Source organism: Hyperoodon ampullatus (assembly GCF_949752795.1).
Source record: "Hyperoodon ampullatus genome assembly, chromosome: 13".
In the NCBI taxonomy this organism is placed as follows: Eukaryota; Metazoa; Chordata; class Mammalia; order Artiodactyla; family Ziphiidae; genus Hyperoodon; species Hyperoodon ampullatus.
In genome coordinates, this window is record NC_136926.1 from 77,470,011 (window position 1) to 77,486,341 (window position 16,331).

Genomic DNA, 16,331 nt, shown 5'->3' on the forward strand with positions numbered 1-16,331 from the left:
TAGCAGTAATAAAAGAAGGTAGAATCAGCAGGGGCAGCTAGGACCACTTTTGGAAATAAAGAGGAAAATGGGAAATCTACATGGTCTGGGGAAAAGGCATAGGGTATTCCTGCCCCAGCTTCTCTCTTCTAGATCCTTAAGACCAGCTGCTGCTGGGCATTTCCACTTGGATATCCTATTGGGAGCTCAAGTTGAAAATGTCCAAATTAAGTTCATCACACGTATCCCACAGAACAGTCATTGTTCTTATCTTTCCTTTCCCTCTGAAGGACAATATCATTTCTTGAGCCAGCTGGGCTTTGAACTTGTGTCCTCTGCTTCTTTCCCTCCCTCATTTCTCACGTTCAATCTGTTCTCAGTCCTTTGGGTTCACTTCTCCACCAGCCCCACACACCTGTCCCCATTCCCCCACTGCCATGGTTCCAACTTCCTGCCTGGCCTCCCACTGTCCAGCCTCAGTCATTGTCAATCTTCCACAAGCCCACACATCCCACCTTGTCTCAGAACCCTTTCGATATCCTTTTAACATCTACCAAGTTAAACAACAACCTCTCAACTTAGGGCCAGTCTTATCTTACCAGAGATCTCTCAGACTCTTTACAATCCCCCAGCAAACGCCTCATGCACTCCTGCCTGCTCTGCATCCTCCAGCCCAGCTACCTAGAATGCCCTCTCCCCACATCTCCCAACTATTATCTCCTGCATAAAGCTCTTCCAGATCCCCTTCTAGCTGGCCTGGATCGCTCCGTCCACTAAAGTGTGTAAAGGATTACAGCACTTTACACAGTACTTGTCTTAGTCTCACTATTGGTAGGCAAGTTCCTTAGAGGCAAAGGTTATCGTCCACATTTTCCACTCAAGTGAAACATCTGGCATAGAGCTTTGCACATAGTAGGCCCTCAATAAACGTTTTCTCAATGGAAAAAGGTAGTGTGCATGCTCTACAGAATAACAAGGTCTTTATAATACTTTCCGTTCCCATCACTGCCCTGGTTGCTAGGAACTCCCTGGGGATAAGATTTGCAAACAACTGCTCATTTTCCTTGATTAACACTTCTTATTGTTTTCTCCTTTTTTTTGGGAAGGGATTATTTGTTTGTTTGTTTGTTTATTTATGGCTGTATTGGGTCTTCGCTGCTGTGTGCAGGCTTTCTCTAGTTGAGGTGAGCGGGGGCTACTCTTCGTTGCGGTGCGCAGGCTTCAAATTGCGGTGGCTTCTCCTGTTGTGGAGCACAGGCTCTAGGCGCACAGGCTTCAGTACTTGTGGCCCACGGGCTCAGTAGTTGTGGCCCTAGAGCACAGGCTCGGTAGTTGTGGCACACGGGCTTAGTTGCTCTGTGGCATGTGGGATCTTCCCGAACCAGGGCTCAAACCTGGGCCCCTGCACTGGCAGGCAGATTCTTATCACATCATTTTCTTCTTATACTGTCACTTAAATATTTAGTAAGTGGCTCTGCATCATTATACTTAAAATTTTGTTAGAAAATAGCTCCAAACCACCTCTAAAAGTTTTCAGCTTTAAAAAGAGAGAGAGAGAGAGAGGTACATAGACACATATCCCAGCAGGAATTTATAAAGAAAATAGCTAGGAGAGACTTTCAAGATGGCGGAGGAATAAGACGTGGCGATCACCTTCCTCCCCACAAATACATCAGAAATACATCTACATGTGGAACAACTCCTACAGAACACCTACTAACTGCTGGCAGAAGACCTCAGACTTCCCAAAGGCAAGAAACTCCCCACGTACCTGGCCGTGTGGCTGACAAGGTCTTGGTGCTCCGGCAGGGTGTCAGGCCTGTGCCTCTGAGGTGGGAGAGCCAAGGTCAGGACACTGGTCCACAAGAGACCTCTTAGTTCCACATAATATCAAATGGCGAAAGCTCTCCCAGAGATCTCTATCTCAATGCTGAGACCCAGCTCCACTCAACGACCAGCAAGCTACAGTAATAGACACCCTATGCCAAACAACTAGCAAGACAGGAACACAACCCCACCCATTAGCAGAGAGGCTGCCTAAAATCATAATAAGATCACAGACACCCCAAAACACACCACTGTACGCAGTCTTGTCCACCAGAAAGACAAGATCCAGCCTCATCCACCAGGACACAGGCACCAGTCCCCTCCACCAGGAAGCCTACAAAACCCACTAAGCCAACCTTACCCACTGGGGGCAGACACCAAAAACAGTGGGAACTACGAATCTGCAGCCTGCGAAAAGGAGACCCCTAACACAGTAAGTTAAGCAAAATTAGAAGACAGAGAAACACACAGCAGATGAAGGAGCAAGGTAAAAACCCACCAGACCAAACAAATGAAGAGGAAACAGGCAGTCTACCTGAAAAATAATTCAGAGTAATGACAGTAAAGATGATCCAAAATCTTGGAAAGAGAATGGAGAAAATACAAGAAACATTTAACAAGGACCAAGAAGAACTAAAGAGCAAACAAACAGTGATGAACAACACAGTAAGTGAAATTAAAAATTCTCTAGAAGAAATCAATAGCAGAATAACTGAGGCAGAAAAACGGATAAGTGACCTGGAAGATAAAATAGTGGAAATAACTACCGCAGAGCAGAATAAAGAAAAAAGAACGAAAAGAATTGAGGACAGTCTCAGAGACCTCTGGGACAAAATTTAATGCACCAACATTCGAATTATAGGGGTCCCAGAAGAAGAAGAGAAGAAGAAAGGGACTGAGAAAATATTTGAAGAGATAATAGTTGAAAACTTCCTTAACATGGGAAAGGAAATAGTATATCAAGTCCAGGAAGCACAGAGAGTCCAATACAGTACAAATCCAATGAGAAACACTCCAAAACACATATTAATCAAACTATCAAAAATCAACTACAAATAAAAAATATTAAAAGCAGCAAGGGAAAAACAACAAATAAAATACAAGGGAACCCCCATAAGGTTAACAGCTGATCTTTCAGGAGAAATTCTGCAAGCCAGAAAGGAGTGGCAGGACATATTTAAAGTGATGAAAGGGAAAAATCTACAACCAAGATTACTCTATCCAGCAAGGATCTCATTCAGATTCAACAGAGAAATCAAAAGCTTTACAGACAAGCAAAAGCTAAGAGAATTCAGCACCACAAAACCAGCTGTACAACAAATGCTAAAGGAACTTCTCTAGGCAGGAAACACAAGAGAAGGAAAAGACCTACAATAACAAACCCAAAACAATTAAGAAAATGGTAATAGGAACATACATATCGATAACTACCTTAAACGTAAATGGATTAAATGCTCCAACCAAAAGACATAGACTGGCTAAATGGATACAAAAACATAACCCATATATATGGTGTCTACAAGAGACCCACTTCAGACCTAGGGACACATACAGACTGAAAGTGAGGGGATGGAAAAAGATATTCCACGCAGATGGAAATCAAAAGAAAGCTGGAGTAGCAATTCTCGTATCAGACAAAATAGTTTAAAATAAAGACTATTACAAGAGACAAAGAGGGACACTACATAATGATCAAGGGATCAATCCAAGAAGAAGATAGAACAATTGTAAATATTTATGCACCCAACATAGGAGCACCTCAATACATAAGGCAAATGCTAACAGCCATAAAAGTGGAAAGCAACAGTAACACAATCATAGTAGGGAACTTTAACACCCCACTTTCACCAATGGACAGATCATCCAAAATGAAAATAGATAAGGAAACACAAGCTTTAAATGATACATCAAACAAGATGGATTTAATTGCTATTTATAGGACATTCCATCCAAAAAGAACAGAATACACTTTCTTCTCAAGTGCTCATTGAACATTCTCCAGGATAGATCATATCTTGGGTCACAAATCAAGCCTTGGTAAATTTGGGAAAATTGAAATCTATCAAGTATCTTTTCCGACCACAACGCTATGAGACTAGGTATCAACTACAGGAAAAAATCTGTAAGAATTACAAACACATGGAGGCTAAACAATACACTACTAAATAACCAAGAGATCACTGAAGAAATCAGAGAAAATTTAAAAATACCCAGAAACAAATGACAATGAAAACACGACGACCCAAAACCTATGGGATGCAGCAAAAGCAGTTCTAAGAGGGAAGTTTAGAGCAATACAATCCTACCTCAAGAAACAAGAAACATCTCAAATAAACAACCTAACCTTACACCTAAAGCAATTAGAGAAAGAAGAACAAAAAAACCCCAAAGTTAGCAGAAGGAAAGAAATCATAAAGATCAGATCAGAAATAAATGAAAAAGAAATGAAAGAAACAATAGCAAAGATCAATAAAACTAAAAAATGGTTCTTTGAGAAGGAAAACAAAATTGATAAACTATTAGCCAGACTCATCAAGAAAAAAAGGGAGAAGACTCAAATCAATAGAATTAGAAATGAAAAAGGAGAAGTAACAACTCACACTGCAGAAATACAAGGGATCATGAGAGATTACTACAAGCAACTCTACGCCAATAAAATGGACAACCTGGAAGAAATGGACACATTCTTAGAAAAGCACAACCTTCCGAGGCTGAACCAGGAAGAAACAGAAAATATGAACAGACCAATCACAAGCACTGAAATTGAGACTGTGATTAAAAATCTTCGAACAAACAAAAGCCCAAGACCAGATAGATGGCTTCACAGGAGAATTCTATCAAACATTTAGAGAAGAGCTAACACCTATCCTTCTCAAACTCTTGCAAAATATAGCAGAGGGAGGAACACTCTCAAACTCATTCTACGAGGCCATCATCACTCTGATACCAAAACCAGACAAAGATGTCACAAAGAAAGAAAACTACAGGCCAATATCACTGATGAACATAGATGCAAAAATCCTCAACAAAATACTAGCAAACAGAATCCAAGAGCACATTAAAAGGATCATACACCATGATGAAGTGGAGGTTATCCCAGGAATGCAAGGATTCTTCATTATATGAAAATCAATCAACATGATACACCATATTAACAAATTAAAGGAGAAAAACCATATGATCATCTCAAGAGATTCAGAAAAAGCTTTTGACAAAATTCAACATCAATTTATGATAAAAACCCTCCAGAAAGTAGGCACAGAGGGAACTTACCTGAATATAGTAAAGGCCATATATGACAAACCCACAGCCAACATCGTTCTCAATGGTGAAAAACTGAAACCATTCCCTCTAAGATCAGGAACAAGACAAGGTTGTCCACTCTCACCGTTATTATTCAACATAGTTTTGGAAGTTTTAGTCACAGCAGTCAGAGAAGAAAAAGAAATAAAAGGAATCCAAATTGGAAAAGAAGTAAAGCTGTCACTGTTTGCAGATGACATGATACTATACATAGAGAATCCTAAAGATGCTACCCGAAAAGTACTAGAGCTAATCAATGAATTTGGTAAAGTAGCAGGATACAAAATTAAAATACACAGAAATCTCTTGCATTCCTATACACTATTGATGAAAAATCTGAAAAAGAAATTAAGGGAACACTCCCATTTACCACTGCAACAAAAAGAATAAAATATCTTGGAATAAACCTACCTAAGGAGACAAAAGGCTTGAATGCAAAAAATTATACAACACTGATGAAAGAAATTAAAGATGATACAAACAGACGGAGAGATATACCATGTTCTTGGATTGGAAGAATCAATTTCGTGAAAATGACTATTACTACCCAAAGCAATCTACAGATTCAATTCAATCCCTATCAAACACCAATGGCATTTTTCACAGAACTAGAACAAAAAATTTCACAATTTGTATGGAAACACAAAAGACCCCAAATAGCCAAAGCAATCTTGAGAAAGCAAAACGGAGCTGGAGGAATCAGGCTCCTTGACTTCAGACTATACTACAAAGCTACAGTAATCAAGACAATATGGTACTGGCACAAAAATAGAAATATAGATCAATGGAACAGGATACAAAGCCCAGAGATAAACCCACGCACATATTGTCACCTTATCTTTGATAAAGGAGGCAAGAATATACAATAGAGAAAAGACAGCCTCTTCAACAAGTGGTGCTGGGAAAACTGGACAGTGACATGCAAAAGAATGAAATTAGAACACTCCCTAACACCATACACAAAAATAAACTCAAAATGGATTAAAGACCTAAATGTAAGTCCAGACACTATAAAACTCTAAGAGGAAAACATAGGCAGAACACTCTATGACATAAATCACAGCAAGATCCTTTTTGACCCACCTCCTAAAGAAATGGAAATAAAAACAAAAATAAACAAATAGTACCTAATGAAACTTAAAAGCTTTTGCACAGCAAAGGAAACCATAAATAAGACGAAAATACAACCCTCAGAATGGGAGAAAATATTTGCAAATGAAGCAACTGACAAAGGATTAATCTCCAAAATGTACAAGCAGCTCATGCAGCTCAATATCAAAAAAACAAACAACCCAATCCAAAAATGGGCAGAAGACCTAAATAGACATTTCTCCAAAGAAGACATACAGATTGCCAACAAACACATGAAAGGATGCTCAACATCACTAATCATTAGAGAAATGCAAATCAAAACTACAATGAGGTAGCACCTCACACCAGTCAGAATGGCCATCATCAAAAAATCTACAAACAATAAATGCTGGAGAGGGTGTGGAGAAAAGGGAACCCTCTTGCACTGTTGGTGGGAATGTAAGTGGATACAGCCCCTATGGAGAACAGTATGGAGGTTCCTTAAAAAACTAAAAATAGAACTACCATATGACCCAGCAATGCCACTACTGGGCATATACCCTGGGAAAACCATAATTGAAAAAACCATAATTGAAAAAGAGTCATGTACCACAATGTTCATTGCAGCTCTGTTTACAATAGCCAGGACATGGAAGCAACCTAAGTGTCCACTGACAGATGAATGGATAAAGAAGATGTGGCACATATATACAATGGAATATTACTCAGCCATAAAAAGAAATGAAATTGAGTTATGTGTAGTGAGGTGGATGGACCTAGAGTCTGTCATACAGAGTGAAGTAAGTCAGAAAGAGAAAGACAAATACCGTATGCTAACACATATATATGGCATCTAAAAAAAAAAAAAAAAAAAAAGGTTCTGAAGAACCTAGGGGCAGGACAGGAATAAAGACACAGACGTAGAGAATAGAATTGAGGACACAGGGAGCGGGAAGGGTAAGCTGGGACGAAGAGAGTGGCATGGACATATATACACTACCAAATGTAAAATAGATAGCTAGTAGAAAGCAGCCGCATAACACAGGGAGATAAGCTCGGTGCTAGAGGGGTGGGATAGGGAGGGTGGGAGGAAGATGTAATAGGGAGGAGATATAGGGATATATGTATATGTATAGCTGATTCACTTTGTTATAAAGCAGAAACTAACACACCATTGTAAAGCAATTATACTCCAATAAAGATGTTAAAAAAAAGAAAATAGCTAGGAGATAGTCCTGAAATTTTAGACTGGCATCCTTTATAGACTTTTTTTTCCCAAGAGATAAAATATCAATATGTAAAGATGATGATATAATTTGTAATTAATTTTATTCCTATGCTAATTGTAAGAAGGCATTGAACTAAGAAGACTAAGTTTTTGTCCCATATTCCCTTTGAAAATTCTAATGCATCTCAGTAGAATATTCGGCCGCAATTGAATTTCAAAGGTAATACATAGGTATGACATTCATCGTGCTGTAAAGCAGAAGAAGTCTTAGTATTTGTGAAGAAGAGTTGGAAAAAGTCAAGAAAAGACAACCTGCAACACTCATGCCTTGTTTGGTGCTCCAAGCATTAGAAGTCATAAACTCCCCATATTCTTTCACAGCTTAAGAAAAGACAGTTAAAAAACAGAGAAATACAGTAACTGGAACTGTCACAAGAAAGATGTATTGGTCTCAATGGTAAAATCTCCCTTGGAAAATTTAAGCTTCACTTGACACAGTGGGTCCTTGGGCTAGTTTCAGGAGACAGAGTAAGAAGGAGAGTGGGGGCAGTCATAAGCTTCTGACTCATTACGCTGAAGCTCCAGAGAGCTGATTAGCCAATTATTAACTAAAAACGGAATATGGCTCCATCCCTGAAATTCTGAAGGCAAAACAAGGAGCAGAATGGAAATACTGATGCCAGTGAAATTGCTCGTAGAATCTGGTCCATCGCCTAAGAAAATCAGCCAAGTAGCCCTTAGTGCTTTTGTAACTGCTACCAATGGCCACGCCAGCATGTCAGGGAGATTCTCTTGCTAACATGTTTAAGAGGGCGTTTGGGGAAGTAATCTTTAGTGTAAGCTATTTTAGTTGTTTAGTTAGTCAAACTTTATCTAAGGCTAGAGTATAACCCTCACTCTACTCTCACATTGCAGAGATCAGAGCTAGTACAAACTCTTCCAGCAGATTCTATGTTTTCCCTGCACTGGGTTGGAATTTATGATCTCTGGAGGGAAAGCATCATATCTGATGACAAAATTTTTCCTTGCCCGGTTGCCTGTAGCAAGATTGGAGTCAGGGTCATAATATTCCAGCTTGGGCAGACTCCTTTTCTGCCCCCACTTGCTGGTTATCTAGACATAATGCCCTTTCCTTCAGGTGAATCCCACCCTTCACATGTTGGAAGGTGACAAGGAGCTACCCCTTGGAGGTCTCCCTGTGGTGGGGTGACGGGCAGGTAGGGGTCAGTGATGGAGGTTGGCAGGAGTGGGGAGGGTCCCTGATGAGAAAGCCCACACGGCTTTGGAGAAACAATCATTCCGTCATCATTCTCACTGGAGGACAGCTGGGTTTATCTTTTGTCTGGCAAATAAAGAGCAGAGAAATCGTGTTGGCACGACAAAATCGAGCACAGATCAGAACACGCAGCAATCTAGGAAAATACTTTTAGAGATGAAAATGGCTTTGTCGTAACTTCAAAAGTTTTACAACCTCCATTTAAAGAAAGATGTTAGATGGTAAACACCTGCTGTTCAGGAACACAAACGTCACAGTGGACTAGGAATTTCTATAAGTAGCGTTTTGGAAGAGAAGCCTCTTAATAAACAGAACAGTGCTAGAACCTAAAACCACACCGAAACAAAAGGTTTTGTTTTAATCTCTCCCCTGTTCTGGTTCAGATCGACTTGGACTTGTCTGCATACCAGAATGATTTAAGAAAGATAGTTCTTCAAATTAATCTACTCTAATCAACCTCATCAGAGTCTCGGGTGTCTTTTACCAAAAACAAAAAAAAATTAATGAAATACTTTAAAAACTGCAGGCTAGTGTTTATTAAGTCTTCATAATATGTAGAAAGAGCACCTAATGGGTAAATATTTACCAAGGGAACTCCCCCTGCCTTTCAGTTCTCTTAAGCGAACGTCCGTGTAACAGAGTATTTTCTAAATCATCTATATTTTTCTTCCTAGTTAAATTAGGCCTAATGCACACATGAACAACCATATGGTTAGAAATAACTTTTTCAGACAAAGATTGAAGTGTATGCAAAATAACACATCCTTAGGGTTTTGTTTTGTTTTGTTTCTTCTTTTTCCCTCTAAATCTGAGAGTTTAGAATCATCTTATCAGGCTGTGTGGCAACTGAGTTCACGACGACATCTCCAGCCCTGGTCTGTGAGGGCATCCAGGGCAGGGGAAAAGCCTTCCTCCCTGGACCCCCAAACTAGCCCAGGGCCGGGCACATAGAAGACTTGCAGTCATGTCTGTTGAATAACTGTCTCCGTCCTTGGCTGACTCTCATCGTTAACCGCGTTTCGACGTCAAGCACTGATTTTGTTTGAAATGAACCTCAAATACGATATATGTCTGGGGGAGAAAAAAACCTTTTTACTTGTACACTACAAATAGTGTTGTTTTTCCAGCACAAATGCGCTTCTTCTGAAATACTGCTTTGCTAAACTCTTGGCGAAGACACGATGGATGACCTCAGAAATGGGTGCGGGGACGTGCTGAGTGGGAGAGACCAGCATTAATACACACAGCACCCACACACCTGCTTTTTGAGTGGGTTTATCATCCTCCAAAAAGCTGACTAGGACTGGGAGTCGAGATAAAGAAAAGCTATTTACGAGTTTGGCTTAAAAAAAAAAAATCTATGGCTTTCTGTTACCTGGTGTGCTGTGTAGCCTAATAACATTTAGCAATTCTGAAATGTACTGGTTCAATCAAGGATTGCTAAAAAGATCAATCAGTTCTCACTAGAAAGCACAGCTAAAAGTAACAGGATGCACAGAAGAAAGCCATGTTTTCCACCGACATTAAACAGCAACAAAGGCCCTAAAACAGAAAAGAGAACTGAGTGAACTATAAAATTTTACAAAAGTCCCCAAAAGCAATCGCTCAACAGCACAAAACTGCAAACTCTAGGAGCAATAATGTATCTTTCTCTACAAAATAAATTACTAAAAGGGGTCATGTGATTCTTAGCAGGCAGAAAGATGCACTTTCCCAAGGAAAGTTCATCATTAAATATATTATTTAAGACTGGATCATCTTCAGGCTATTTTTAATCCTATCATTTTGCTGCCAAAATTAGCTATAAGCAGCTGAAACTCAGCCACTAGAAAACTGATGTTTTTTCATGTATTTTGTACACTAGCCTGAGAAGAGTATTGCTTTCCAGTTAATCAAATGTTTGGGTGGATGTGGACTATGTACAGAAAAGAGAAACTGCTTGCTGACCAACTAATAAAAAGGAAGCCAACCTCTACTGGATGTGGAGAAGTAAGTTCCTGTCTTCCTAAACCACAAAGACCAAATGACAAACACACAAAAAAAGTCACACCACCATGTCATCAACGGAATGAAGCCAATATCCAAGTTATGGCATGTCATTCTTGCAGCTGTCAAACATCTCACTCTCTCCTAAGACATGAAGCGAAATGTCACGTGTCTCAGTTCGGAGGGCGCCATCAATGTTCATTCACCATCAACTTGCCCAAATCTCAACCCTCTGCTTGCAAGAGCCCCTTGGTCGTGAAGTGGTCTCAGGGCCCCTAAACTCATTTACAGAATTTGAACTGTGTTACAAGGGGATCAAACAATATCGAATGGAGCTATTAAAGGAGCTAAATTTCCTGTCTTTAACTGGGGTAGAAAAGCTATCTTACTTTCATGGGGTCTGTAATGCCAATACAAATTGTATAGCTACCACGCAAAACATTCTTGAGAGGGTGGAGCTTATAATAATTTCTTTCCTGTCTCTCTTGCATTCCAGTCTATTTCTTCCAAGAGTCAGATCACTCTAGGGGACACATGGGAAATATTCAGCATCCTAGGTAATATTATGGACCCGTGGGGCCACTGGAAAGGTACACTGTAGGATCCATCCCAGATTGCCGTTTTTCCTAAAAGGCGTCTATGAGAATCGATGGTCGGTGATGGCAGCCAGCATCTCTAACTCTCACGTGCACACCAACACCTGTAGACGTGCGAACCACAGATTCTGACTCAGAAGCTCTGGGGCGGGACCTGAGACGCTGCATCTCTAAGAAGCTCCCAGGTAATGCCCAGGCTGCTGGTCCCTGAGCCACACTTGGGAGTGGCAGGGTCTTGGACATCTCCTAGAACTGCTGCCTCCCTCTGGAAGCCTTATTCAGACTTAGGAATAAAGCCATACTCCACTCCACGGCCAACTTCTTCTTTAGTCTTTATATAATTTGTAGACTTCTAGGACCATCTCTCAGACACCTAGCATCCAAGGCCCTGCTTTCTCCAAGTTATGGAACATGGAATGCAAACTGTTTTTCCTCGGCCTCAAAAGTAGCAGCAGCAAAGAAAACAAATGTGACTTAGAATCTAAAGCCCCCGTTAAGAATAGATTCAGTAGATGAGCTGATCCACCGAGTCCTGTAAACAGTACAAGTCATTGTCCAACGTTAAAAGAATGTGCTAGCTCTCTTCTGAAATTTTACCATCCTTACTGAGTCCTTTACACTGAAAGACGCAACATATTATTAGAGATGCAACACGGATTGGTGCAAATTTGGAGGAAAATCTGTATGCCAAATGCTTAAAATAAAAATTTAGGTTCATAATGCTCCTTTGAAAGGATAAGTACATCAGGCTCTCAAGTACTACCACTTTTATTATTCCAAAGTGTCCATTTATGATTGCGTTTCCTGATATATACTTTTTTTTTTGCCAAAGTCCTCTGCTTTCCTGTTTAGTCATCCATCTATATGTTGCCCTGAAAGCTACACATTTTACCATCAGCTATTTGTGCTTCTATATGATTTATTTTTACTATAAGAGGTTTTGTCCAAAAAAAGTTTATCATGTTCTACGGTACGTCATTGTGGTTTGGCATCATAAAATGTAGCCTCTACATTTATCAACCTCAGATACCTGTTGACCACAAAGATAGGCTCTACTAAGAAAACTCTATTTTGAAAGGAGGAAAAGGTGAGCCTTCACTTAAAAAGAAAATTCAACTGTATGAGATGTTAATATACCACAACTCGACAATAAAGATCAAGATTATATCTTAATTTCTATCATAAACATATGCCTCCATTTCCCATCTTTTTATTAAATTACTTGACACATGACAGTTACCACCATGGATTTCTTTCAACTAGAAAGAAAATTTTTTAAATTTTTTTCACAAAAATATGTAATAGTCAAACTGTTATATTAGTTCTACTTTGGTCTTAAAATGATCCTTTTGGCGTCTGGAAGTCCCTATCTCTTTGGTTATGGTGGTTAAAAATAAAACAACCTACTTAACCAAACATTTAACAAAAATATTCTTTACACACTTCACTGAATTCTTCCAGAATTACTAAAGATCTGATAATATGAGATTTCGAAAAACAAACAATTCACAAAAAGCATTTAAATTTTAGAGATTAAATGGGGATGTTTTACTTTTAAACACTGAACAGTGGCATCAATATTTTGTCAACTTTGGTCAAGTAGGATCAGATGTTCATGTCAGTCATCTACTTTTCTTGGCCTTTTCTCTTTTTGGCCCCTTACCATTAGCACACTTTGTAAACTGTAGTAAAATATGTAATGTGCTTCTTGAAATCGAATCCACCTGTAGTGACTTCTAAGCTTTTTGCTCCTGTTAGGTCCTATAAAATAGTAACATTAGTAATTCTCCCTAGAGACTGTGAAAGGAAGCACTGAATTGCATCCTTTTTCAAAGACAGTTCTTCAGATTAAAAGACAAGAATTATTCCTCTTTCACTTTTTCACAAATTAATCACTTCAGATATAAAGTGTAGATGTCAATTACACTTCTTCAGTCTTAGGATCTGTACCCCTCCCCCCAAAGAACCACACACACAAAAAGAACTTTACGGTGACATGATAGAGGCTCTATCTAGCACAACAGTACCAGAAAAAAAAAAAAACAGTTCACAGATGTTCTTCAAAAATATAGGCATCAATCACTTCAGCTAAAGTCAGAGCACAAGAATCCACAGCTACGAATCAATTCTTCTACACTTTATATAGATACTCTAGATGCAAGTTTTGCCAGCAGAGGGGACCACCAAATCACGTGGATTCTAGGTGGTGAAAAGTAGAAGATACTAAAATTCCAGTAAACCTCAAAATCACACACAGGTTATAGAAATAGAACACAAGGGACGCAGCCAATGCAAATTCTGTCACAGCTTACCTCTTTACAAACATCCAGGTGTTCTAGGGAAAGGGGCTACACTGGTTTTCCTCTTTGGGTAGATCTTACCAAGTGAGTCAGAAAAGGCATGACCTTGGTCCTCTGGGGGAGTCTGTTCTTCCAACTGGATGGTTCTCAAATTTTAGTACCAAGAAGAAACCCCCAGGGGAGCTTATTTCTGATGCGGATTGCCGGGACCCAGCCTGGCATCTAGTTTATGAGTCGTCCCTGAAATGTCCCATTTCAACAGGCTACTCAGGCCAGGTACCGTGATGAGGGGGATCCTTGGACCCCCAGTTTGAGAAACCCTGAAGGGATGCCATTTACCCCAATATCCTACTGAACACCAAAGGCTGGATCTTTGAACCTCAATGGCTGGCAAGCAAGGGAAACAATTTTGCCGGGAAGCAATGATCACAGTTGGGTTGGCAGGGAGACCTCTGTACAGGGAAAGAGGGAGGGAAGCCACAACCCTGATTTTATTTCATTGGCTCATCGGTCTCCCTTGGCCCAGTAGCCCACCCAGACTCCAACCTCCGCATCTCAGACCCGAGAGGTCCAGCCCAGACTCACATTCAATCAAACATGCACCTACCCAGCCTCCGTTATCCTGGATCCAGGTGTGCAGGTGTCGGTTCAGGTACTCAGTCATCCACAGGGCGATGTTGTCCACCAGGGGGGACATCTCCCGGTTGACGCTCTCCACACACATGACCCCGCCGAACTCAAAGAAGGCCACAATCCTGCCCCAGTTCACCCCATCCCTGAAGAGCTCCTCCACCACCGTGGCAAAGCGTCCCCTCGCGGTGAAGGGCGTCAGGTGCAGCTGGCTGGACATCTCGGCGAAGTCGCGGCGGTAGCGACGAGAGAAGTCATCACCGGCCTGGCGCAGGGTCAGGTGGACCACAGGTGGCACGGGGCTGAGCGCAGGCCCCCCGGCGGGGGCGGCGGGGGCGGTCTGGGGCGGCGGCGGGGAGGTCCTGGATGGCGCTGGGGTGCGCCCAGGCTGGGAGGAGAAGATGCCCGGCGCGGGGGCGGCCCCCGGGGACGCGGCGCCCGCGTCTCCGGCATCCCACTCGTAGCCCCTCTGCGACAGTTTATAGTGGATGTACTTCATCACTATCTCCCGGTTATCATACCCTGTTCTCCCAGCGTGCGCCATCCTTCCCCCACGGAAAAGCAGCCGGGTACCAACAGCACCTCTCGCCCCCGCTTCCCGCGCCACGGCCCCGCACGAGAGAAGAATAGTTATAATCCAGCTATTTTATTGGATGCGCTTCGCATTCTTGGATGAGGGGGTGTCTTCAGTCACGCGGAACACTTGATTCTGGTGTTTCCCTCTTGGCATGAGATGCAGGAAATTTTTATTTAAATTCCGTTCGGATCTTTATTTCATGAGGCACATTATTAATTATTGTTAATATCAGTCTACTTCCTCCGTGATGCTGAAAGGTTAAAAAGACTAATCAGTCAAAATCAGGTGCATTTCCCTTTATACAGGTGGGTGAAAGCAGGGCACACACACTACAAGTTACACAGCTGAAAAGAATATAATAAACTGCCTGGCAATTAAACTTACTCGAATGCACTTAAAGTTAAAATCTCAACTGTTTCCATTGAAAGTTACATGAAACCCATTTCCTGTGCAAAGAACTTACTTGTATTTTTTCAGGACAGCATGATCCTCTGTCAAGTTTCCTTTTCTGTGAAAACAAATGCATAAGGCAAAGATTCCATCAATCTTCAGAACTCTCCAGTGATAGCTGCTGTGAAACTTCCAAATGAATCAGGAGTTGGGGGCGGAGGGTGTAAAAATTAGGAGAATTTCCAGTTTGATTCCCAGACTTCTTCACAGAAATGTCAATCCGTAGGAATCCCAACCGGAGATCTCAAGAGCACGAGCAAAGAAAGGCAGCGGCGGCGGCAGATGAATTACAATTTTCAGTCCAGTATTTGCAGAAGTCCTGTGATTTTCCCCCTCTCGGCAATTTACACGCGCACACACACGCGCGGGCACAGACATGGATCTCTGTCCGAGGGACCGCTTCACGCCTCCACGGGAGAGAGACAGGGACCGGGGGCCGGTGGACGAGCCGGGGACGGGGGCAGGAATCCTCCTCTGATTAAACTCCGAACAGCGAATGAATTTTCCGAAAAGCTGCTTGATAAATGAAGGCTGGACGCGCCCGGCCCGCCGGTGCCGAGCGCGAGAAGCCCGCGCTGTGTGTGGTGCGGCGAGGGCTGGGGAGAAGGACGTGGTGGGGGAGGGCTTTATTTTTTCCCTCTTTTCCTAAAAAGGATGACTGCTACGAAGTTCTCCCCCCTGGACCCCCTCTTCCGCTGCACCCCACCGGCGCACCCCGCCTCCGGGCTGCGCACCCTTTCTCCTCCTCCTGTCCTGCGCGGCGGCGCTGGCGGCGCCCGCCTCCCCCGCGCTCCCGCCGCGCACCCGCTCCGGGCGATGACGGCCGCGCCGGCGGGGAGGGCCCGGCGCCCGGCACCTTCGCTGGCGGCTGCGGCGGCGGCGGCGGCTCGGCGGGGAAACCGAGAGCGGCGGGCGGGAGCGCGGCGGGCGGGGGCGGGGGCGGGGGCGGGAGCGAGGAGGAAGGGGGCGGGCGCGGCGCGGGGGGGCCTGGCCTCTTCATTCTCCTCTCGAACCGACTGGTTTCCTGTACGTACGTCACACGGTTCATTCAAAAAAAGAAGAAAGAAAGAGCCCTCCTCGGAGCCGCCCCGCCGCCCCCTCCGCCCCC

General features: G+C 42.5%; 1 protein-coding gene across 2 annotated transcripts in view; it reads right to left on the reverse strand.

Annotated features, from left to right (window-relative positions):
• BCL2 (BCL2 apoptosis regulator) overlaps positions 1–14,740 on the reverse strand; it is a gene marked incomplete at both ends in the record, with an annotated part of 179,201 nt that extends 164,461 nt beyond the window's left edge. For both annotated transcript variants that reach the window (XM_079717573.1, XM_079717574.1), the window contains one exon: positions 14,174–14,740. In XM_079717573.1, coding sequence (XP_079573699.1) covers positions 14,174–14,740 — 567 coding nt within the window. The remainder of the gene's footprint in view (positions 1–14,173) is intronic.
• Between the last annotated feature and the right edge of the window lie 1,591 nt (positions 14,741–16,331).